This window comes from Heterocephalus glaber, unplaced genomic scaffold (genome assembly GCF_053883595.1).
Source record: "Heterocephalus glaber isolate CG9 unplaced genomic scaffold, H.glaber_assembly_v1.0 deba00001447, whole genome shotgun sequence".
In the NCBI taxonomy this organism is placed as follows: Eukaryota; Metazoa; Chordata; class Mammalia; order Rodentia; family Bathyergidae; genus Heterocephalus; species Heterocephalus glaber.
The window spans coordinates 3,591,432-3,615,327 of record NW_028258299.1 but is presented as its reverse complement, the minus strand read 5'-3'; the positions used below and the strand labels follow the sequence as shown (position 1 = coordinate 3,615,327).

The 23,896-nt window shown below is 55.1% G+C and overlaps 2 protein-coding genes across 10 annotated transcripts in view; one reads left to right on the top strand and one right to left on the bottom strand.

Moving 5' to 3' along the window:
- The window catches only part of Espn (espin), a 28,489-nt gene extending 24,612 nt beyond the window's left edge, over positions 1-3,877 (bottom strand). For 3 of the 9 annotated variants that reach the window (XM_087214380.1, XM_087214381.1, XM_087214379.1), the window contains exons 1-2: positions 2,603-3,877; positions 331-524 (exon numbers count right to left, since the gene is read on the bottom strand). In XM_087214380.1, coding sequence (XP_087070506.1) covers positions 331-524; positions 2,603-2,896 — 488 coding nt within the window. In that variant the 5' untranslated portion in view covers positions 2,897-3,877. The remainder of the gene's footprint in view (positions 1-330; positions 525-2,602) is intronic. The other 6 variants (XM_004863717.3, XM_087214383.1, XM_021243377.2 and 3 more) reach the window with 3 other exon arrangements.
- Positions 3,878-5,255: 1,378 nt separating this feature from the next.
- Positions 5,256-17,357, top strand: Hes2 (hes family bHLH transcription factor 2). Its single transcript, XM_087214409.1, has 4 exons — positions 5,256-6,074; positions 6,154-6,249; positions 6,507-6,606; positions 6,692-17,357. The coding sequence occupies exons 1-4, from the start codon at positions 5,793-5,795 to the stop codon at positions 6,919-6,921; spliced, it is 708 nt and encodes a 235-aa protein (XP_087070535.1). The 5' UTR covers positions 5,256-5,792; the 3' UTR covers positions 6,922-17,357.
- Positions 17,358-23,896: the final 6,539 nt, after the last annotated feature.

The following is a 23,896-nucleotide window of genomic DNA, read 5'->3' as shown; positions in this document are numbered from 1 at the left end:
AAAAAACAACAAAAAGGGCGGGGATGTAGCTCAGTGGTTCCGCCGCCTGCCTCGAAAGCACAAGGTCCCGAGTTCGTTCCCTAGTACCAAAAAAACCAAAAAGAAAACAACCGAAGAAGGGCCGGGATGTAGCTCAGTGGCACAGTGCCTGCCTGGCAATTCGAGGCCCTGAGTTTGATTCCCGGTTCCCCAAAAAAGAAAGAACGGAGGTCCTGGCCTGGGGGTGTAGCTCAGTGACAGAGTGTCTGCTTAGCTCATGCTCTGGGCTCCAGCCCCAGCACACACATTCACACCCACCCACACACACTCGCGTGCACGCCGGGCCCTTACTTCGGGTAGTCCCCGACGAGCAGCCTCAGGGAGAGGAAGTCCCCTTTGGCGGCGGCGTAGTGGACAGGCAAGGCGCCTGTGTCCGTGGCCACGGCGGGATCTGCATCGGCATGGTGCAGCAGCCAGTTCACCACCTCGGGGTGGCCGAAGCGAGCTGCCAGGTGCAGGACTGTGGCACCGGAATTGTCTTTGTCCTGTGGGAGGAGAGCCCATTAAGTCCCAGGCCCAGACCTGCCCCTGTCACTGCCTGGGGCCCTGCCAGCCTCCCGAAGCATGGCCTCATCCCGTGTGGTTTTGGGGTTGACCTGACCCTGGGGGGTTTGAGTCTGGCTGGCATCAGGATGGCAGAGCCCCATGAGTCCAACCGTTGCTGTTTCTTCTCCCTTTTCCCCAGTGTCACAGGGCACAGAGGTGTCCACACCAGGCCTCGGGGCAGGAGAGTGCCCTCCCCAGACTCCTGTGCCCGGCTGGCCACAGGAACAGGCTGTATTCTTGCTCTGTGGAGGACGTGTGGGCAAGGCCTGGGGCACCCGGCCAGGGGTGGAGCTGTCCTCTGTGGCGGCCCCTTCGAGGGGCTGGGTAAGAGCCCTGCTGTGCCCCAGAATCTGAATTCATCCTCTGTGTACCCACCTCACACCTGCTGGGGAGGGGCTGGCACCTTTGGGACAGTGGGCACCATTCTGGCACAGAGTAGTGGGGTCACAGGGAGGTGGGCAGGGACAGGGGGAGGCCGGGGCAGAGAGCAAGCAGGCCAGGAAGGTGACGAAGACACAGAACCCTTCTGCTTCCGAGAAGGCCCAGGAACAGCCAGGTGGGTGGTGCACGCTGTCACCCTGGCACTTGGAAGGCTGAGACAAGAGGATCTCCGAGCGTTTGAGGTTGGCTTGGGCTACATAGTGAGACCCGGACTCACAAAACCAAAAAAGAAAAAAGAAGAGAAAGAAAAAGAAAGTCCAGGGAGGATCAGAGACTGGTCCAGTCTGCCCTGAGCCCAGAGGATGGGGGTGGTAGTAACCCAGCCAGGACTTCGGAAAGGCATGTCCTGGGCTCGGCTCTTGAGAAAGGGTCTCCTCCCCGCCTGGGGTCTGAGGCTCGGGGTTCCGGGCTTGGCTCTGGGAGGTGGTGACAGTATACAGAGGTCACAGGCCTGTCCCTCAGGCACCAGCAGCTGTGTAGGCCTCGGGAGCCTCATGGGCTGCGGCCCCCACCTAAGCTGCTTATCTCTCTGGGCTGGCAGGACCAGGGATGGAGGTCACCCCCCCACTTCCGGGCCTAGCCCCCCGGCCTGCTGAAGGCCAGGGGCAGAGATAAGCTGGGCACAAGGCCACTTGCTCCTTCCACCTCCTCTGCCATAGGAAGGGAGGCTTCCAGCCAGGGCTGGACACCAGGTTTAGGGAGGAGAGGGGGCATCCAGCCAGGGCTGGCCATGGGCATCAGGGAGTCCTGCGGCTCTGGAGAAGGAGGCCTGGGCCACGTGCCCAGCCTCCCTGGTAACAGGGGGAACAGGAGATAAGGGTCGGGTGCCCAGGAAGGAGAGGAAGGGAGGCCTGCACTCAGGGCAGGAGGTGTGGGCAGGGTTTGGCCATCTCCAGGGAACATCAAGCCAGCTGGGCTGCCCCTCTCCCCTCTCCGAAGTTAGCACAGCGTCTCCCCAAGGGGAAATCAGCCATTCCCCGCGCCAGCAGGGCCCTGCAAGTTCCTGAACCCAGCCTCCTCCCTGGCATCCGTCTGGCAGGAGCAGGACGGCCGTGCACACCCTTGCACTTCCTGTCCCTTGTGCTGCCAGTCACCTGGCTACCTCACCTCACCAGCCGGGGCGCCCTGGGGAGGTCACCTCTGAGTGACCAGGTGGAACCTGGGGACCTTAGACTCAGGCAGGGGTGATGAGCAACTCGGAGCTGGGAGCCCGAAAGGTGACGGCGCTCTGGGGTCCACCCAGGCCCCCACCCTTGTCCCACAGCCTGGCTTAGGTACCTGTGCCCTGCGGCCCCAGGCTGGGCTGCGGGTCTTTGGCCCCTCTCCCTCCAACCTCCTACCCAGGGCATGGGCTTCGATTCCATCCGCCCCAGGACTCAGGATGGGGCTTCCCCCTCCCAGGAAATACCACCCCACCGAGCCCAGTCCCCTCGGTTTCCCCGATGACATCCAGGTGCTCTTCCAGGAGCCTCCAGGGGTTGCCAGGCGCCTGCCCGCCCTGGAGAAGGAGACCCCCCCCCAGCCGCCGCTCTCCGGGGAGGGAGCCCCAGGGCGCCAGGGCGCGGCGCGGACTCACCTGCACTCTGCAGCCGCCCTTCGACAGCAGCCACTGCAGGCAGGCCAGATGGCCGGTGGCCGCGGCGTCGTGGGCTGGCGTGGCGCCGTTGCGTGCGCGGGCCGCTGCGGGCAGCCCGGCATCCTCCACCAGGAAGCGCAGGCAGTGCAGCTTGCCGGCGCGGGCCGCGTGGTGCACGGGCAGCGCGTCCAGTGGGTCGCGCAGCGAGGGCTCCAGCAGGCCGGCGGCGTGCAGGGACCTCAGCTGGTCCAGCTCGCCCTGCCGCGCCGCCTGCAGCGCTCGCTCCAGGGCCATGGTGCCGCCCGCGGCGCCGCGACCCCTGCTCAGGCGCAGTCTGCCTCCCGGGGCGCCATCCGCGGACCCCAGGAGCCGGAGCCTCGGAGCCCTCGGCCGTCGGGGCTGTGCTCTGCAGAGGCGGAGCGGCTGCAGCCCAGCTCCACTCCCACCGCCCCGCGCTCGCTCCGCCTCCGCCGCTCTGGGCGGGGACCCCGCCAGCGCTTGGGCCTGACCCCGCCCTGCCCCGCCCCCGGGACGCCACAGGGGCCCCGGGGCTGCTTTCCTACTCCGCCCCAGGAAAAAACTGAGCAAAACTGGGCTAGAATTCGACAGTCGTGCGGTGCTCCGGGGCCACTAGGAGCCGTTCTGGGGACACAAACCAGTGTCAGGAGACCGGGACCGCAGGGTGGGGGCTGTGCACGCTGGAGGGCCCAGTGGAAGGGCCCTCGAAGGAGGCTGGGTTTTCAGCGGTGACCACGGAGTTTGGGTGGGGAACTTCGAAGACAAAGGCCCAGAATAGAGGCAGGTCCCAGGGGCCACTGCAGACCCGAGTGCTGCCCTCCGATCCCAGGGGAGAAGGGGAGGAGGGAAGAGTGCCCGGTACCTTCCACACGGTGGGCCGAAGATTCCAGTTGTCCGGGGCCGATGTCCCAGACTGGGGGCTCGACCACAGGCTTGGGGCTGCGAGGGCCCGGGCCATAGGGAGACCCTAAAACCAGAGAGGGTCCCGAGAAAGGACACAGGACGGCGCCAGAGGGCACACGGGCCAGCTTCACCGTGCCAAGCTACCCTCGGGCGGCCACAGCTGAAAACTGGCGGTGGGAACTGGAGGCACCAGGCCCCTGGGCCGGGGAGGGAGCTGCCGGAAGTGGGGGCCCAGCCCGGGGGAGCGCAAGGACGTCCGTGACCTTGACACAGCCCACGCCACCCACGCTGGGCCCCGCGAGAGCCTGGCCCCATCTGGCTGTGTCACCAGCTCCTCTCCCAGACTGGCACAGGCCCGTGCTGGACGCGCTGTAGCGGGAAGCTACTCCCCGCCCTGTGTCTTCCATCCCATCCCCTGGGGCTGCCGCCTGGTGGCGTCCTACGCGGTGAACTCTGGAGACGGCCCAGGAATCCTCAGAACCCAAGCCCCTGTGCCCTCCATGGCCCGGTGGGTTTCCATCACCCCCCACCCACCCACCCCCATGGGCCTTGCTCCTCCCCCGGGACCCCGGGGGTCTAGGTTCTCCCAGGAGGTTTGGGGCGCCATCAAAGTCAGACTGACAGTGCTCTGCCAGGCCTCTCTGACCTCTCAGAGGTCTCTACCGGGCCCCCTGGAGTCCCCTAAGAGCCCGCCAGCAGTGACGCCTGTGTGGAACCATTTACCAGGCAACGTGGCAAGTTTCCCCTGGATGTTCAATCACCGCAGCTATCAGCCCGATTTTACAGCAGGGGAAACTGAGGCACGGGAGTTTTTTGTTTTTGCAGGCTGGCGATTGGACTCAGGGTCTTTGTCCCAAGCTACATTCCCAGGCCTTTTTCATTTTTTATTTTGAGACAGGGTCTTGATAAATTGCCAAGTTGCCCAGGCTGGGCTCAAAGTGCTGGGAATATAGGTGTACATCACCAGGGTAATTCCTTCCCCTGACCCTAAGTGACCCCTTCTCCCACCTAACCAGCAGCCCCCAGAATCCTTCAGTTGGAGGGAACTCTGGTTTATCCAGTCAAAATCCTTTACAGCAACGGAGCAAGGCTGCAGCAGAGACTGAAAATCAAGTGTCACCGAGCTCCAAGGGCGTTTAGTCCTCTGCCGGGTCTCCAAGATCTGGCCGGCCTGCCTGGCGGGGCTGGCCCAGGAGGAGCGGTAGGACCAGCCCTTTCGTCTCTCCCAGGATGAGGGCCCTGGAGGAGCAGAGCCGTGATGAGAGCCTTGGGCGTGCTGGCCTCAGGCACGGCAGGAAGATAGGGGTTCACGCACCCCCCAGCCCTGCTCGGACAAACGTGTCGGATGCTTTCTTCTCACGGTTAGCACTATTGTGCTGAGAGCGCTCCACAGGTGGTGGCCGTGGTCTCCGGGATGCCACAGACAGCTGCGGGGGGCCAAGCCCCTGCCCAGGCTGCCCCGGCCCCTCCTCGAAGGCCCGCTGGGGACGGGGCTGGGGCGGGAAGGAGAGGTCGGTCCAGCAGCCCGGACAGCGCTCGGCTCCGCCCCAGGCGCCTCCTCCGGCTCCAGCTAGCTGGGTCCCGCGGGCCGCGCCCGGCCGTCCGCCCCGCAGTCCGCAGTGTGGTCCGCAGGGGTGGCCGTTGCCCCGCCAGCCGGTCGGGGGCGGGGCGCCGGCAGCAGATGGGCGGGGGACGCTTGCCAGTTTGCTGAAGCAACGGCCACAAGTCGCGCAGGCGGCCGGGGTCCGAAGGCGGGCAGCTGGGCCCGGGGTGGGGGCGCACGGGCCCGCCCCGCGCACTGGTCATGTGAGCTCCCACTGTTCCGAGGCAGCAGGAATGAAAATGAGCTCCGAGGATCCCTGGGTTGGCTCTTCTGTGGGGCTCAGTTTCATCACCCAAAGCCGAGGGTGGAGGACCAGGTAACCCTGACTTCGGTGACAGCCCGGGAGGAAGCTTTGGGTGCTTAGAGCCTCGGGCTCCAGCGACCTCGCCCTTTTCCAGCGAGGAGGGCGCGCACCAGACGCGACCTCTCTCTGGGCCTCAGTTTCCCTGTCCAGCTCGGAGCACCTGGTGGCGCGCGTCTCTCCAGTCTGACCCGCGTGGGTCTCCCCAGGCCCGGCTGGGCGGTGCTGCTGCAGCCGCTGGGTCCCCTGCCGGCCCAGAGCCCCACGTGGGTAAGGAAGGAAGAAGGGCTCGTTGGAGACGAGGGGCGCGGCCCCCACTCCCATTCCTGCCCCAACGGGGCCCACGTCCCGCGCCCCCGCCACAGATGGGACCCGGAGGAGCCGGGTCCGCGGGGACACCGAGGTCCCCCTCCCAGCCCCACCCTGCCCTGAACAAAGGCGGGGCGGGGAGGGGCGGGACGAGGAGGGTGACACCGCCTCCTCAAAACCGGGCCGGCGCGGGCTCCCAGCGCTCAGCCCTCCCGCCCGGGCCTCCTCTCGCCCAGGCCGGCACCGAGCTCCTCTGGCGCGGGACCCGCAGGGGCCGCCACCCTCCCCGAAGCATGGGGCTCCCTCGCAGGGCGGGGGATGGCGCCGACCTGCGCAAGGTAGGAGCCGGGAACGGGCCTGGCACGGCGGGGTCCCCCCGGGTCTCGACGCCCCTAACCGCGGCTCCTGTGCCCGCAGAGTCTGAAGCCGCTGCTGGAGAAGCGCCGGCGCGCGCGCATCAACCACAGCCTGAGCCAGCTCCAGGGGCTCATCCTGCCGCTGCTGGGCCGGGAGGTGAGTGCCGGGCCGCTCGGGGAGGAGCCAAGGGGGCGCGGTCCCCACGCCAACCCAGGGGCCCCCCGCGGAGGAGCCGAGCCGAGGCGCTCTGCGCTGAGCTCGAGGGAAGGGCGCGGTGCTTGTGTCCGGCTTGGCGGTGCACGCCGGTAATCGCAGCACTCCGGAGGCTGAGGCAGGAGGACTGCGGAGAGTTCCAGGGGAGCCTGGCTACATAGCAAGCCCCTGTCTCTGTTCTCCCGCGTGGCCTGGCTCAGAACTCCCGCTACTCGAAGCTGGAAAAGGCAGACATTCTGGAAATGACCGTGCACTTCCTGCAGGAGCTGCCCTCGTCCCCCTGCCCCGAGGCTGCGCCTGGTGAGTGACTCTAACCTCGCCCATCCCTGCCCCTTGCCCCAGGCCCCACACCCCGTGCCTTGTTCCTTACTGTTTCCACTCGCAGCGCCCACAGACAGCTACCGCGAGGGCTACCGCGCCTGCCTGGCGCGCCTGGCTTGCGTGCTGCCGGCCTGCGGCGTCCTGGAGCCCGCGGTGAGCGCCGGCCTGCTGGGACACCTGCGGCGGAGATCCGCCTGCGCCAGCCCAGACGCCAGGCCGCTCTCCCCTCCGCCACCCGCGCCCTCGCCGTCCCCGCCAGCACCGCCCACCCCTGGCTTCTGGCGGCCCTGGTAGCCCCTGGCTGGGCCCAGACCCAGCGGACCACAGCGATCCGGAGCGCAGGCGGGCCAGGGAGCTCTGGGCCGCAGCTACCGTTCCCACAACCGAGGACCAGCCCAGCATGGGCAAGAAGACCCGCTGGTGGTCTGCAGACCTGGAGAGGAGCTGCCCTGCCTCACCCCTGTCAGGGTGTCTGGGCAGGAAGAGCAGGGGCTGCAGCAGCAGAAAGGGGGGAGGTGGCTCTGGAACGGGTGGCCACAGGCGTCTGTGCAGTGACACACCTGCCCTACTGCTGGCATCACACCAAGCAGCTCACCTGGGCCAGGTGCAGCCATCTGCTCTGACTGGCACTACCCTCCCAGCCCTGCTCAGGCCTACTTCCTGCCCAGTGGGGTGTGGGAAACTTGGGACACGCAGCAGCCCTTGCCTTCGGGGCTTTGTCACTCCTGGGACCGAAGAGCACAAGAGCACGTAGGCTGGATCATCGACCGCCACTCCCAGGCTGCCTGATGCCAGGCTGGGGACCAAGAGCCCCATGAGCTCCATAAGGGGTCTTGGGAAGGATTTCGTTCCCCATGCATTAATGCCACCCCAAGACCACCTGGAGACCAGAATGAGCTGCCCCATGGCTCTGAAGAAGCTGTCGGTCAGGACCTGAGCCCCGTAGGGAGACAGTGACACGGGCTAGCAGAGATCCAAGTGTAGGCCTGGGCTGGAGGACAGGAAGTGGCCAGCCTCATCTTCTCTTGCAACTCAGACTTGTGCCAACTGGGGGCCGGAAGCAGCTTGTTCTTAAGCCATCTCTTTGTTCACGGAAGCCAGGCAGCCTGCTGTGGGGACTCGGGGAGGAGCCTCGGGATCCCCATTGACGGTGTCCCAGACAAAGGGGACACACTCCGTCCATCCCTCCTCAGTCACGTTCTGTCATTTTCTGGGCATTCGCTGAGCACTGAGGGAAGGGTGGATGCTCCTCCAAGTGCCTGGATGAGCAGCCTGTGCTGGCGACCAGGACACTAGTGGAAGAAGACAGACTGACTGGGGAAGGGACAGCCACTGGGTCGGCCAATGCCACATGGACCATGATGCCCTGGGCCCTGGTCTGGGAGGCAGGATGTGGGGGAAGCTATCAGACAGTGGCTGTGCCAGGCTGGGCCCTGCGGACTAGACTGTGAGCCCTGGTGGGGAGGGGCGGGGCTGAGTGGCCTCTGTGTCCCCAAGGTGCTGGGACTCAGTGGATGTTTAATAAACATGGTGGATTAATGAGCAGGGCCTGAGCCGTGGGCAGCCTGGCTAGGCTCTAATCCTGCCGGCAGGCCCAGCATTGCTTTGGAATGTTCCCTCTGGAGGGCTGGTGCTGGCTTCCCAGAGCCACCAGGAGCTGGTAGAGAGGATGAGGGGCGGGGAAGCCCCAGCCAAGCCACCTTGTGAGCGCCAGCTCCTCCCCAGATCCAGGGCAGCTCCCTCCAGGCCCCGCAGAAGAACCGGAAGCCCAGGAGTACACTTCCGGGACTGACTCACCAGCCACCCTGCTGTGCCCTTAACCAGCCCTGCCCCTTCCTGCTCCTGCTGCCCCTCTGGGGCTTGCATGACCTGGCCCCACGAAGCCATCTGGGAGGGCGTGCATATGGACTGCGGTGACTCACGGGTCAGGCGCTCCAGGATCCTGACTCGCCCCGGCGAGGCCCTGGCATGCCCAGGTAGGTGAGGTTCCAGGAGAGGCAGAAGCCGGATTTTCTCAGCATGCCCTGCAGGAAGCCTCACTGGGCTCCGGCCATGCTTGTATGACAGGGACGCCAACCACCTCCTCCCAAGCCACCCCGGGCAGTGCCCAGGCCCCACCCCACCCTGTGTGATGGCTGAAACCAAGCAGGTCATGCTCCTGTGTGTGGGGTGTGGCTTCAAGCACAGGGGCTTCTCTCTCTCCCTTTTTTTTGGTACCGGGGATTGAACTCGGAACCTTGCACTCGTGAGGCAGGTGTCAAAAGCACTGAGCTAAATCCCCAGCTCTTCCTTTTTTGGGGACAGAGTCTCACTGTGTAGCCCTGGCTGGCTTCAAACTCACCAAAATCCCCCTGCCTCAGCCTCCTGAGTGTTGAGACTATAGGTAGGATTATAGGTGTGCACTCCTTTTTTTTTCCTTCCAATCCTAAGGCTAGAATCCCAGGCCCTTGTGGGTGTGAGGCTATTGCTCTGCCCCTGAGCCACACTCCCAGGGCACAGAGGGGCTCTTATCACCCTCAACGAGTCCCAAATCTTGCCCAGTGGCCAGCTCTTGAGATGCCTGCTATAATGTTTCCAAGATGGAATCTAACTCCTTACTTGTTATCACCCCAACTGGAGAAAAGGCCCCCATGTTTCTCTCATTAGATCTGGGTGAAGCCAGGTATGGGATCACACGTCTACAATCCCAGCACTCTGGGAGGCTGAGACAGGAGGATCAAAAGTTCAAGCCCTGCCTAGGTGACATAGCAAGTTAGTGAGCTCCTGCCTCAAATATAAAATAAAGAGGACTGAAAAAAAAAAATACAAGGGGATTTAGCTCAGTGTTTCCGCTGCCTGCATCACAAGCTCAAGGTCCCAAGTTTGATCTCCAGGTCAATAAATAAATAAATAATAAAATAAAATAAAGAGGGCTGAGGAGGTAGCTGAGTGGGACGGGCCTGAGTTCCGTCCCCACTACTGCAAAAAACGAAACAAAACCAGAGGTGAAATGATTCATGCCTCAACCCCAGCTGCCTGGGAACCTGTCTTCCTGCAGGGAACACTTCCGGGGAGGCTGGAACGGCCCCACCTGCCCCTCTGGTGCCAGGCATCTGGGAGAGATCAAATCCCAGTCTGGCTGGGGATTTAGCTCAGTGGCACTGTGCCTGCCTCGAAAACGTAAGGTCCTGAGTTCAATCCCTGGTACCCCCCCCCCCCAAAATCCCAGTCAGCCTGTGGGGTGAGGTTATGGATTGGTTGCCAGGGAGAATTCTCCTCGAAAACACGTGCAGGGTGCTTGCTGCCCCTGTTGGGTTCTGGAAGACTCTGTCTTGCGAGGCAGGTGGGGGAACCACTGAGCTAAATCCCCGGCTATTGGGTTTTGTTTTATTGAGACAGAGTCCTGCTACGTATTTCGGGCTGGACTTGAACTTACTGTGCAGGTCACCTTGTCCTCAAACTCCCAAAGATCCTCCTGCTTCAGCCTCCCAAGCACTGGGATTTCAGGCGTGTGCCACCATCCCTGGCCTACTTTGGATTTTTGAGACAGAGTCTGTCTTTGTACTCCAGGCTGGCCTTGAACTCTGGATTCCCCTGCCTCAGCTTCCAGAGTGCTCAGATCACAGGCATGTGCCACCACACCTGGCTTCCCTTTTTATTTATTTATTACTTTGCATATTTCCCTTTCCTGCCAGGTTGGTAAGGCTGTTCTAGAGAAGAATAAACATTTTCCTGGATTTCATTCATCATCCCCACCCCCACCCCGCCACCCCTGTACTGGGATGGAACCCAGGGTGTGTGTGTGCATGTGTATGTGTGTGTGTGTGTGCACTCATGTGTTCCTGGGCTGTGGTCGCTTCCCAGAGCTGCCCGGGCATGCCGAGGGGGAGAAGGCTGCCCTCACGGGGTTTCCCACTGAGTAACTAGTTGCACTTGGGGTTGTCAGGTCACGGGGGAGCCCGAGGGCCTTCAGGTTCCCTAATAAAACATGAATAATGGTTTTGGAGCATGGGAAAGGCAGAGGACAGAGGACACGCACCCAGCACACAGTGTCTTGTCACCTGAGCCCGCTGGGGGCATCAGGAGCAGGGGCTGGTGGGTCGCAGGTCGCACTCTGTGAATGGGGGCCCCAAGACCCCACGATGTGTGGGCGCTGTGCTCCCTCGGTAGGGGTGGCCAAGTTCCGTATGTGAGGGTTCTTTGGGCAGTTCTGGATATTGAATCCGGGGAACACTGTGTTACACTCCTAGACCTTTTGAATGTATTTTGAGACAAAGGCTTGCTAAATGGCCCAGGTTGTCCTCAAATTTTTGAACCTCTTACCTCAGCCTCTCCAATAGCTGGGACAACAGGGATGAGCCACCATGTCCAGTTCAGATTAGGATTCTTTGGGGGGGGGGTATGGGGATCGAACTCAGGACCTTGTACTTGTGAGGCAGGCACTGGAACCGCTAAGCTAAATCCCTGGCCCCAGATTAGGATTTTTTTTTTTTTTTGGCACCAGGGATTGAACTTGGGTCCTTGCCCTTGCGGAGCAGGCGGTGAAACCACTGAGCTAAATCCCCGGCCCCAGGTTAGGATTTTTGATAATCCGGATGTGTTCAAGGAGAACAGGACAAGGTGAGCTTATAGAACTAAGTCCCAAACTGTGCTCTGTGCCTGCCCCTAGTTGTCCCAGCCACGCAGGACCCCAGCCTGGGCAGGATCTTGAGACTGTCTGGCCATCATCCCAGCCCACAGTGGAAACATTCAGAGCGACACCAGACCTCAAAAGTCAGAGGCCGCCGGGCATGGTGCCACACACCTGTAATCCCAGCACTCCGGAGGCTGAAACAGGAAGATGGCTGTGAGTTCAAAGTCAGCCTGGGTGGGCTACATAGTGAGACCCTGTCTCAAAAAAAAAAAAAAAAATCAGAGGCAGATGCAGGCTTTTATTTTATTTTTTATTAGTCCATGTTTGCAGTATATAGTGATTACACTTATCATAGGAAGTTGATACGTGTCCACAACACATCTTAATTTTTTTGTCCCCTTTCATTCCTCCCTGCCCCCTGCAATTCTTGTTTCCCTTTCCTTTTGAACAAGACCTCTCTACTTCCTATTATCTATCCTTTATTTTGTTCTTTATTTATATTTTGAGTTTTTCATATAAGAGAAACCATGTGATATTTAAACTTGTTTGTGTCTCATTTATTTAACTTAATATCAGATCCAGGTTTTGTAGGGATTAAATTTTGAGGCCCTCTGAAAGGAAATGAATAAAAGATTATAAACTTCTAAGTATAAAAGTGAATATTCAGAATGAAAAAATAAATACTATAAACCTTGTGCTTGAGAGGCATGCTCCACCCTTTGGTTTCTCTAAACAGCCACGACCCCCATCAAAATGCTTCCTGGTGACATGCAGGGCTCCCCACTGCTTCTAGAACATTCTCTTGCTCTACTTTCATGCTCCTGCGTGGCCCCTAAGTGTTGTGTTTTGTGTTTTTGTGGTACAGGGGATTCATCCTGGAGCCTTTGTACTGAGCTACATCCCCAGCCTTTTTGTTTGAGATGTAGTCTCACTGAATAGCTAAATTGCCCAGGCTGGGCTCAAACCTGTCCTCCTGCCTCAGCCTCCCAGAGTGCTGGGATGACAAGTGTGCACTCCTACGCCCGGCTCATCCCAGACTTCAGCTTCAGCAGCTCTGGGGTGAAACTGCTTCTGCCCAGAGCTTGACTCCAGAGCTTTCTGGGTGACAATGACAAGATGAATGCCTCAGGGCTCCATCCTACAGACTGTGATCAGTAGGTTACCAGAAACATTTGCATAACTTATGGTGACATTGTGGTTTTTCTCCTTGTCCCTTCTCCCTTCTGGGGTGCTTGAGAAATTCAGATTTCCAGGCTCATCCCCAGAGGCCCTCCCTTCCAGTGTCTAAGCCAATGGTGCTCCTGTCCCCCAGAAGCCAGGGCAAACTGCTTGGCAAAGATACACTTTTGAATGGGTGTCCAGGGCTGGGGGGGAGGACAGTGGGGTGCTGTCTACTGGGGACAAGGTTTCAGGTCTCCAAGAGGAAGAGCTCTGCAGATGGAGGTGGCTCTTTCTTTCTTTTTCCAGACAGGTTCTCTCTAAGTCACTTAAGTTGCCCAGGCTGTGTTCGAACTTTGAATCCTCTTGCTTCAGCCTCCCAGAGTGTGGGGATTACAATTGTGTACTACCATGTCTGGATATGTTATGTGTATTTTGGCACCATAAAAATAAAGACGGCCCATTTGATTTTTTTTTTTTTTGGTACCGGGGATCAAACTTGGGTCCTTGTGCTTGCGCAGCAGGCAGCGAAACCACTGAGCTAAATCCCTGGCCCCCCATTTGATTTTTTTAATTTTTAAAACAATTTTTAAATTTTTTTTGTTACTGGGGATTGAACTTGGGACCCTGTGCTTGCAAGACAGGCAGTGGCACCACTGAGCTAAATCCCCAGTCCCCTTTTTAAAATTTTTCATTCTTTGCGGTACTGGGGATCGAACTCAGGACCTTGCACTTGCAAGGCAGGCGTGGTGCCACTGAGCTCCATCCCATGCACAAAGATGTCCCATTTGAAATAGGCTGTGACTTGATAGGGCCTTTGGTGGCCCTCTGGGATCTGCCTGGCTTTTGTGAGACCTGATTGGCCAATGAAATGATGATTTGAGGCATCTTTTAGGTGTTTTAAGAATGTCATTAATTTTTGTTGTCCCTGGAAGTCCGGATTGTTCTTTCTATCATGGCGGGGGGGGGGGGGCTTTGCCCTTCCTCACTTCAACAGCTCCCATACCACGAGTCAAAGAAGTAATGTGGGACCCTGCCTCCAAAATAAGATTCAATAAAAGTGAAAGTACACTCCACAGGGTGGGAGGGCCCTAGAAGAGAGCAGGAGTCCTGGGGTTATGGGAAGATCCATACCCGGATGGGCAGGGGCCATGGCCTAACAGGGTACCCGACTTGGTCCACCTGTCAGGAAGGGGAGATTTTGATCAAATGAGGTCTTTAGAGGACATCCAAAGCCCCCTGGGAGGGGGGTCAAAACTGCAGTGCCAACTGGGTGTGGTGTTGCACACCTGTGATCCCAATACTCTGGAGGCTGAGGCAGGAGGATTGTGTCAGTTCGAGGCCAGCCTGGGCTACATAGGGAGATCCTGTCTCAACAAACAAACAAACTTCAGTGCAAATGGGATTAGACCAGATATTTTTGGTTTTGTGTATGCCTGGAGGTTTTAGGAGGATGGGGTTAGTACAGTCAGAAACAGTGGTGCAGAGGACGTCATTCCCTTCCACCCATTTAGTTTAATTTAATTATTATTACCACTATTATTACTGGTACCGGGGATCGAATTCGGGTCCTTGCGCTTGGGAGGCAGGTGCCATAACCACTGAGTTAAATCCCCAGCCCACCCATTTAATTTTAAATAGCATCTTAGGTCCATTCTGCCTTCTGTAGCCCTAAGAGAGGTAGAGAGGGGCTGGGGATTTAGCTCAGTGGCATGGAGCTGCCTCACAAGCACAAGGTCCTGAGTTCGATCCCTAGTACCAAGGGGAAAAAAAATGAGAGAGAGAGGTAGAGAATCACATAACAAAAACCCAGTAACTCTGAGCTCTAGGCAAGAGCAAATGCATGTTGGATCTCCTAGCCTGACCTCCAGTCCCCTCTGCCAAGCTTATTAAGGGTTCATGAATATGTACCACAGAGCACGTGTGTGTGATTAAGATCAGAGTGAATTCTGGGATGAGCATGCGTGCTGGGGCCCCCTGAAGTGACACAGCACTGTCAGTCATTCCTATCCCTCACACCAAGAGATTCAGGTGGCTTGGGCCAAGGTGCAGGTCCTTTAAATTCCAAAACCCTGATTTATCTGTGCTCTGCATGTAGTGCCCTTGCTTCCTGTTATTTGGCAGCACTTCTCCCTTCCTGCTTCATCTTTTGGCAGCTCAGATTTGCCCTGAGCACAACTTCCCACCATTGCCAATAAATGTGCATGCTTGCTGCTTGCTTCCAGGTGCATGCTTTGTAATTCTTTGCTTGTCGTCCACAAGAGCCTGGATTATACCTGCTAAATTCAACATGCCATAACAGGGTGACCTCTGTCTGTGGATTCTCTGTGTTGACATAGCTGTCCTTGCTCTGCTTTCTCAATTCTTGGCCAATGGCTTTCTATTGTTTCCCTTTTTTTTTTTTGTACCAGGGATTGTACTCTGTCCTTGTGGTTTTCAGGCAGGCGGCGGAACCACTGAGCTAAATCCCTGGCCCCTTTTGTTGTTTTTTTGAGGCAGAGTCTCTCTGTGTAGTTCAGGCTGGCCTTGAGCTCACTATGCAGCCCAGGCTGGCCTCGAACTTGTAGAAATCCTCCTGCCTCAGCCTCCCAGGTGCTTGGATTACAGGTGTGTGCCACTATACCTGGCTCATTGGATGTATAATTAAATGAAGGTGAAATCTCACTGGTTTAGGGTGGGCCCTAAATCCAGCCACTGGTGCCCTTCTGAGGAGAGGACACAGAGTGGGACAGGGGGAAGGAGGCCAAGTGGGGCAGAGATTGGAGTGACACCCAGCAAACCCAGGAGGCCTGAGGCCAGCAGAAGCTGGAAGAGGCGAGGAGTCTTTGCTTCTGCTGACCCCTTGACTGCAGGTTTATGGCTTTTAGAGAGCACAGTTCTGGTCTCTTCATCCTCCGAGTATTGTGATAGTTTGTCATGCTCACTAATGCTGATATGTTCAGCACACCGTACCAGGCAGGCAGGTGCTCCTGCCTTCAATGTGTCCAGTTACTCTGGTTAAAGTAAATAAAGAAAACCTGGTCTCGTGTAGATAGAGTTGGGAGAGAAAGTAGTGTTTTAATATTTCAATAATCCTTTCAGAAATTTTCAGATTTTTTTTCTTTGACACTGCCCTGGAGCTACACGAATGCTGGTTTCGTAAAGATCAGTCACATTAACCTTCATTGATCTACCTTGCTTTTTATTTTTGTTTTTCTTTATGGATCTGGACATCAAACACAGAGCCTTGTGCATGCTGAGCTCTACCACTGAGCTACAGCCTCAGCCCTCTCTTGAAAGTATGTGTGTGTATGATTTTGTGAGACAGGATCTCTCTATGTAGCACAGGCTGGACTTGAGCTCAAGGCAATCCTCCTGCCTCAGCCTCCCAAGTACTGGGATCACAGGCCTGCACTACCACACCTGGCCCTCCCTTGCAATTCACAGGGATATTTTGCCCATGCAGGATTGAGTAACATCTCACATTGGCCACCTGGAAGATGTGGGTTCACAATATCTATGTTAGGCAGATCTTTCAAACATTATTATTTCATTATTTAATATCACTATGTGTCATGTAGTTGTGGATACCATGATATACTCGGGAGAGAATGAGAATGAAAGAGAGAAAAAACATTTTATTGCAATTATAATATTCCTCTCATGGGCCCCTGATAGGGACTGCGGGACACACTGGGAACCACTGGCACAGAACAGGGGCAGCCAAGATGCCCAGATGTGGAGACAGTACTTTATTCAAAAGGCAAAGACTGTTGGACTACATGAAAATGCAAGGTGTTATGACCACATACAATTCTTCAAGAAAAAATGGAACAAGATACACCACGTGAACATTGATCAAAAGAAAGCTAGAGCCATGCATGGGGTGCCTGTAATCCCAGCCTGAAGGAGGCTGAGGCAGGAGGATCACTATGAGTTCAAGGCCAGTCTGAACTGCATAGTGAGATCCTGTCTCAAAAAAACAACCAAAAGGGGCTAGGGATTTAGCTCAGTGGTTCTGCCGCCTGCCTTGTAAGCAGAAAGTCCTGAGTTTGATCCCTGGTACCAAAAAAACCCCCCAAACCAAAAATAGTAGGCATGCTAGTGCATGCTTGTAAGCCTAGCACTCTGAGAGGCAAAGGAAGGAGGACTACAAGTCTGAGCCCAGCCTGGGCAATTTAGCAACATAGGGAGATCCTATCTCAAAATAAAAAATAACCAACTACAGGTGGTCCACACCTATAATCCCAGCACTCAAGAGGCTGAGGCAGGAAGATCACTGAGTTTGAGGCCTACATGGTGAGTTCAAGGCCAGCCTGAAATACATAGTGAGACCCTGTCTCAAAAATACAATCAGTTGGGCCAGGGATTTAGCTCAGTGCTTCCGCTGCCTGCTTCGCAAGCGCAAGATCCCCAGTTCCATCCCCAGTACCAAACAAACAAACAAACAAAAAACCTGACAACTGAAGGAAGTCATTAAATCCGCAATTACAGTGGGAGATTTCAACACCCAGAGGAACTGACAACCAAATAGAAACTCAGTAAAGGTATAGAAGAACAACACCATCAACAAACTCACCCTGATGGACTCTTACTGACTCTACACCCAGCATCGGCAGTTTAGACACAACTTCAGGAGCTCACAGAATGGCCACAGAGGTGGACATCCACTGAGCCATAGTGCAAGTGTGACAGTTAATCTTGGTTGGGTTACCTTGAGTGGCTTGGGAGCCATTCAGGGGATTGGTGGAGCAATTTCTGGGAGTGTCTGGGTGATCCTGGAGGTGTGGCCTTCGTTACCATATTTGGTCCTGGCCCCTTCCTCTCGGGCACTGCTCTCCTGCTCTGCTTCCTGGTCACCATGAACTAAGCATCCTTGCTCCTCCATGCCCTTCCGCCATGATGCTCCTGCTTTGGAGCCAGCTGACCATGGACTGAACTTCCTGAAACTATGAGCCAAATAAACCTCTACTCCTTTGAACTGTGGGTGTCAGTATTTTTTCCTAGCAATGGGAAAGTAACTAATACACAAGGCTCAATAAATCTACAGGAAATGAAATTAAACCAGGCGTGATGACCTGCACCTGTCATCCCAGCACTCTGGGTGACTGAGCCAGAAGGACTGAGAGGTTCCTGACCAGCCTGGGGAACTCAGTGAGACCTTCTCTTGAAATACACAGAAAAGGACTGGGGATGTAGCTGAGCATTCCCCTGTACCTCAAAAAAACTAAATTAAAACCACAATGTGAGGCTATTACCTATCTACTAGGAAGGCGGAAATTAAGGCCAAGAGTCCCTTCTGCTGGCCATGTTGTGAGCAGCTGACTCTCATTCACTGCCTGTGGGACTCCAGATGGTACAGTCATTTTGGAAACAGCGAAGATTTTTTTAGAAAATTAAACATACCATTACCGTGTTACCTAGCAATTCCACTTTTAAGTTGTTTACTCAAGAGAAACGAAAGCACATGGCTCTACAAAGACTAGTTCCTGAATGCTCTCGGCTAGCCATACTGGAAGCCGTCCACAGGCCTTCCAGCACGTGTGGAACATTCGCCCTGCAGAACGCGCTCATCAGTTAAATGGGTGGCAGATGCGTGTAACAGGGATGAATCTGTAAAATACTGTACGGGGGTAAAAGAAGTCAGGCAAAAGTGAGGCGTGGTGCTGCTCGCTGTAATCTCTGCACTGGGGAGGCTGAGGCAGGAGGATCATTGTTTGAAGGCAGACTAGGCTACATAGTGAATTCAAAGTGAGCCTGAACAAGGCTATGAGACCCTGTCGCAAAAAAGCTAAAAATGAAAGAAAAAAAATAGACCCCACAGGATTCCATTCTTACAAGATTTTAGAAAAAGCAACAGAGACAGAGCTATGAGTGTTGCCCCAGGCTGGTGCTGGGTGCAATGGCTGCAGGGAGTGTGGCGATGACAAAAATACTCTTCATCTTGGAGGAGCAGTGCCGCCATGGAAACAGACTGCTTGTGCCGGTCAGCTTCCATCTTGTGACAAAATGCCTGAGAAAATCACCTTAAAAAGAAGAAAGGTAGGCCAGGGATTTAGCTCAGTGGTTTCGCCGCCTGCTGAGCAAGCGCAAGGACCCGAGTTCAATTCCCGGTACCAAAAAACAAAAGAAGAAGAAAGGTTTATTTGGGTTCACAAGTCCATGATGCCATTGTGCCTGGGCCTGGCCTGAGTCAGAAGGAGAGGGAGAGGGGAGGGAGAGAAGAGAGGGACCAAGGACATCTCCCCACCCAGGGTGCCCCTGCAAGGCCCTGCTTCCTCCAGCCAGGCTACTGGTGTAGCTCAATGCTAGAGCGCTTGTCTGGCATGGTTGAGGCCATGAGTTCAATCCCCAGCACCTACATACATAGATAAAAATAAAAATAGCCGGGCCAGGAGTTCGAGGCCAGTCTGAGCTACACAGTAAGTTCAAGGCCAGCCTAGCAAGTACTTGTGTGTGTGGGGATTGTTGGCTGGGTGTGGTGGTGCACACCTGTAATCCCAGCTCTCAGGAGGCAGAGGCAGGAGGATTGCTGTGAGTTTGAGGCCAGCCTGTGGTACATAGTGAGGGGCTGGAGATTTAGTTCAGTGTTTCCGCCACCTGCCTCGCAAGCGCAAGGACCCGAGTTCGATCCCCGGTTCTAAAAAAAACCAAAAAAACAACTCATGACTGTGCTACATAGTGAGTTCAAGTCTCAAAAAACCAAAACAAACTTTAAAAGATACCTTGTATTATATGTAAATTATACCTCAACATGTTGATTTAAAATTTTTAAAGCACTTAAAATTAAAAATGATAAATTAGACTAGATTTCAGAAAGTTTCAGAGCTTCTATTCATTAAATGATACCATCAAAGAGTGAAAATACCAGAGAAGAGAGGGAGAATATTTACACTCCATATTCTTGAAAAACCACTAATATCCGGAACATACAAAGAACTCCAACTATGTCCCATTGATTTTATTTTATTTATTTTATTTTTTTGTCCCATTGATTTTAAATCAATACTGATTTTTAAATCAATAATAAAGGGCCCGGGATTTAGCTCAGTGGTTCCGGCGCCTGTCTCACAAGCACAAGGTCCCGAGATTGATCCCTGGTACCAAAACAACAACAACAACAAAATCACTAATAAAAATAAGGAAATACATAATAAGACATACTACACAAGAGAAAAATGGGCAAGAAATTTAAACAGTCATTTCACCAAAAATTAAAATCTAATGAGAATGATATTCAATTTTATCCACAGTCAGAGAATTGGAAATTAAAATCACAATGGATTAGGTGTGGTGGCTTGCACCTGCAGGCCCAGCACTCTGGAAGGCTGAGGCAGGAGGATCACCAGGAGTTCCAAGCCAGCTTGGGCTACTTAGCAAATCCCTGTCTTAAAAAACATTTTTTTGTGGGGTGCAAAGAAATGATAATCATTAGTGAGTTATAAGGTCAGCTGTCATTTGCTGAATTTCCTAAGCACCAGGGGACAGTTCTTGGTGGTGGGTGACTTGTAAGTGTGCATTCGTTAATCCTCATAAAAACTCTTCAAATTGGTACAGTTATTATTCTCATTTTGTGGATGGGGACACTGGAGCCCAGAGGGGTCAAGGTACTTGCCTAAGGCCACACAGCAGGAAGGGACCTGGAGGAGGGACTGACGCTGTAGGACTCTGGATCCCTTGGTCTTCTTGTTTTGCTTGTTTTTGTGGTGCTGGGGATGAAGCCCAGGGCCTCATGTGTGGCAGGCACTACCACAGAGCTGCTCTGGGGCCCTGACCCAGACAGATGCATCTCGCTCCGTAGCTCCTCCCTCCCTACTTCCTGTCTACCATGGGGTGAGCAGCTCTCCTCCGCCAGGCCCTTCTACCACCCATTTCTGTCCTGGAGTGGACTAACCATGGACTGAGTCCCCTGAAACTGTGAGCTAAAATAAACTCCTCCTTCTTTAAATTGCAGATCTCGGGTACTATGTTCCAGTGCTCCGAAAGCTGACTAGAACATCAACTCTACCTGGCTGGGCATGGTGGTGCACACCTGTAATCCCAATACTTGGGAGGCTGAGGCAGGAGGATTTTAAGTTTGACCCCAGCCTGGTCAATTTAGGTACACCCTACCTGAAAATAAAAACTAAAAATCCCCAGGGATGTTACTCAGTGGTAGATCGCTTGCCTTGCAGGTGAGTTTCTGTGTTCAATCCCCATTACCACAAATAAAACACTAACCAGTTTCTTCCGCTTCAAGCAAGATCTCCAGGTGAGATGGGCCTCAGCCAAGCCGAGTGGAGTGTGTGGGAATTTACCTCACCCCTAGGTGGCGCCGCAGGGCCACAGACGCACAGCCAGCACCTGCGCTTCCAGGAGGTGAGCCAAGCTTGTCAGGGCACAGGCACTTTTGAAGCTCTCCTCTGCTGAATCCCATTAATTGACCGGGGATGGCTGTAATTCCAGATTTAAAGTCTGACCTACTTAAACTCCAAGAAGTGAATTCTAGTGCCTCTTTTGGTAAATGGATCCACGCCTATTCTAAACGCATGGGTGTTTTTCTTCTCCAGCGTAATGACCCACTTACTGCTGGCTTTCGCTCTGAAGAGTGCTCCTTTCAAGTGGGTCTTTTACTGGTGTTAGTGGTTTGTTTTCCAGGCAGGGCACGTGACTAAAGGTTAGGTTAGCGGCCAGGTAACATGAGCTCAGGGGTCGGTCCTCCAGGCAGAGGTTTGTACCCAGTTGAGAGATCTGTTGCTCCTTGGGAAGGGAGGCCTGTGCTACAGTGTTTATGTACAAGGTGTGATCAAAAGTTCGGTGAATGTCTATTTTTAAATTTTTTTTGGTACGGTACTGGGGATTGAACTTGGGACCTTGGGCCTGTGAGGCAGGCGCCAGAACCACTGAGCTAAATCCCCAGCCCATACATTTTAAAAGTTCATTGCAGCAAGAGACACATTGCCACGAATCCCCCTCAAATCCTCTTGCCTCAAACACATTATCCCATCACTCCTGCCACTTTCTGCAGCAGCTCTGGGGTCCTCCTTCCTGAGGATCTTTAGATGTGCTGTCATGGCTGCCTTGTCGTCCTGAATCAATTCAAATCATTGACCGTTCATGGTCATTGTGACTTTGGGGTAGGGCCAGCAGTTGCCTGGTGCCAGATCTGGTGGACGAGGACACTACAGGCCATAGTGTTTTTACTAGCCTGCCTTCCAGTCGGGTGGGACTCAGCAGGAGTCCCTGTGTTTTTTATCACACCTCATAGAGACAGTCAGGAAAGGGACTTTCAGAACCGCTTCAGAAAGTGGAAGCACGATGAAATAAGTGTGTTCGAAGTGAGGGGAAGGGTTTGGAGGGGAACTCATGGCAATCTGTCTTTTACTGTGAGATATATGTCTATATAGTTTAAATTTAAACACGGAGCTTTTGGTCCACACGTGTAGGTTTCCTGCTGAACACATACTCAGGCCCTGTCCACTCAGCTCCTGGACAGGAGGCATAATCATGGAGCGCCATCACCGCCAAAGAGGCAGCGCCCAACAGCTAAATACTGTTACTGTGAACAGTGGAGGAGATGCGTGGACAGGGGTCAGGGTCCCCCTCTCCCGGGTGTGTCCTGCGCCTGACACCGGTGGCCGTGGCAGGCCCTGGGGATGCTGCAGCTCCTCCTCTCCGGGGCTGAGGCCATCTGAGTTCTTGGCCAGCCCATCCCTGCAGCCCCAGAGCTCAGGGTGGCTGGACTTCACCAGGGGGCTTACAAAGCCCTTTGTGTGCCAGGCTCTGCATCAGCCTGCTCACTCCTATGACCTCCCCATGAGCAGGGGCTCCTCACCTTTCTGGGAGGAAACTGAGGCACAGAGAACTGAGAGTTGCATCCTGGACAAGGGGCTTATTTTCTTAGTCCTGCCCTGGGCCAGCCCTCTCTCTCATGGGTACTCCCCAGCTGTCTCCACCACTCTCCTGACTCTGCCACCTTGCTGAGGCTCCCCAAGTGGTGGCCTTCACGAGGCTTCAGGTGCTGGCTGATGTCACTCTGTGTACTGAGAGGCCCACTGGTCACATGGAGGGTGTGCACGCCAAGAAGCAGAGAACCAGGTCCTGCATCCTCGGAGACTGGCCGGACTGTTGCCTGCTCTGTGGCCCCCCGCCCAGTGGAGATGGATAATTACGGGTTAGATCTAGATGCACTGGTCAGTGGGGCTTCGGGAGGGGACTGGAGCGCAGGCACATGCCTCCATACCCAGCAAACCTCTTCTAAGTTGCGTCAGGTTCTGTGTCCTGGGGACAGGGTGGGGGGCATCCCTGTGAGGAGGCACATCCCCTACTCAGCAGGCCTTTTTGTGGAGGGTTCCGAGGACGAACTTGAGCTTAAACAGGGACCAGCTCTTCAGTTGGAATGTGACGTTCCTGGTGCGGGGTATAGTAGAGCGCTTGGCTACCACATGGGAAGCCCTGAGCTCTGCCCCTCAGAACACCAAAATGGATTGAGAAAAAAGCCTTGTGTTGGCTGGAGCTATTCGTGCTGATGGTAATGCCTGGGAGGACGTGACTGCAGCCCACCCCTGCCTAGCTGGGCCCTTGGCATCACATTCCAGTCTGGGGAGGCCCTGGGGACAGATGACAGCTGACCTGCCACATAGGTGGCACAGCCATGGCAGGAATGCAGGAGCTCAGCTGGCTGCTCCAGGCCCTTCAGCACCAGGCCTCACCGCCCTGAAAACATTAGGGAACAAAGTGGCCCGTCACCCCAATCCCCAGATACTGTGTTGATTTCTAAAAACTCTGATGTAAACAGAAAAATGTATAAAACGTGGAAAAATTATAAGCCTATACACTTACACAGGTCGTGGAGGAAAGAGTAACGCTCCTCCCAGCGTGCCCTGGCAACATAACCCTCCTGGACAATTCTCTCCCTCCACTGAGGCTCCCACTGTCCTGTCTTTGGTGACAATTCTAATTTTTTTCTTTAGCCAGGGTCTCTCTCACTACGTAGCCCAGGCTGGCCTCAAACTCGAGATCCTCCTACCCATCCCAGGAGCCTCCCGAGTGCTGGGATTACAGGTGTGTGTCACCACACCCCAACTCCCAGCCTTTTAAAATTTCATTTTGAAACATGTCTCACTTAATTGCTCAAGTTGGTTTTAAAGTTGTGATCCTCCTGCCTCAGCCTCTGAAGTAGTGGAGACTAAGAGGTGCCTCATCTGGCCTAGCCCCTTGTTTTCCTTATAGGCTTATCACTTGTTTCCTCCCGGCCTTGCCTTTCGGATCATTATATAGATGGCTTGATACCCTCCCCCTTCCCTTTCCTCAGTATCGTGATTCTTCCCTGTTGTAACTCGTTTATTGTTCTTCCTGCCTGTTTGGGGTTGCGGAGTACACTACAAATGACTGTTTTTTGGGCTGGTGACAATGTGCTTCGATCCCCTTGCAATTCTGGGCAAACAATCAGCCACAGCTCTCAGTCGGCCAAACAATCATGAGGAAAGCCCGTAGGATACCATGTGGCCAACATGACGCAATAGATTGAGAGAGTCAACA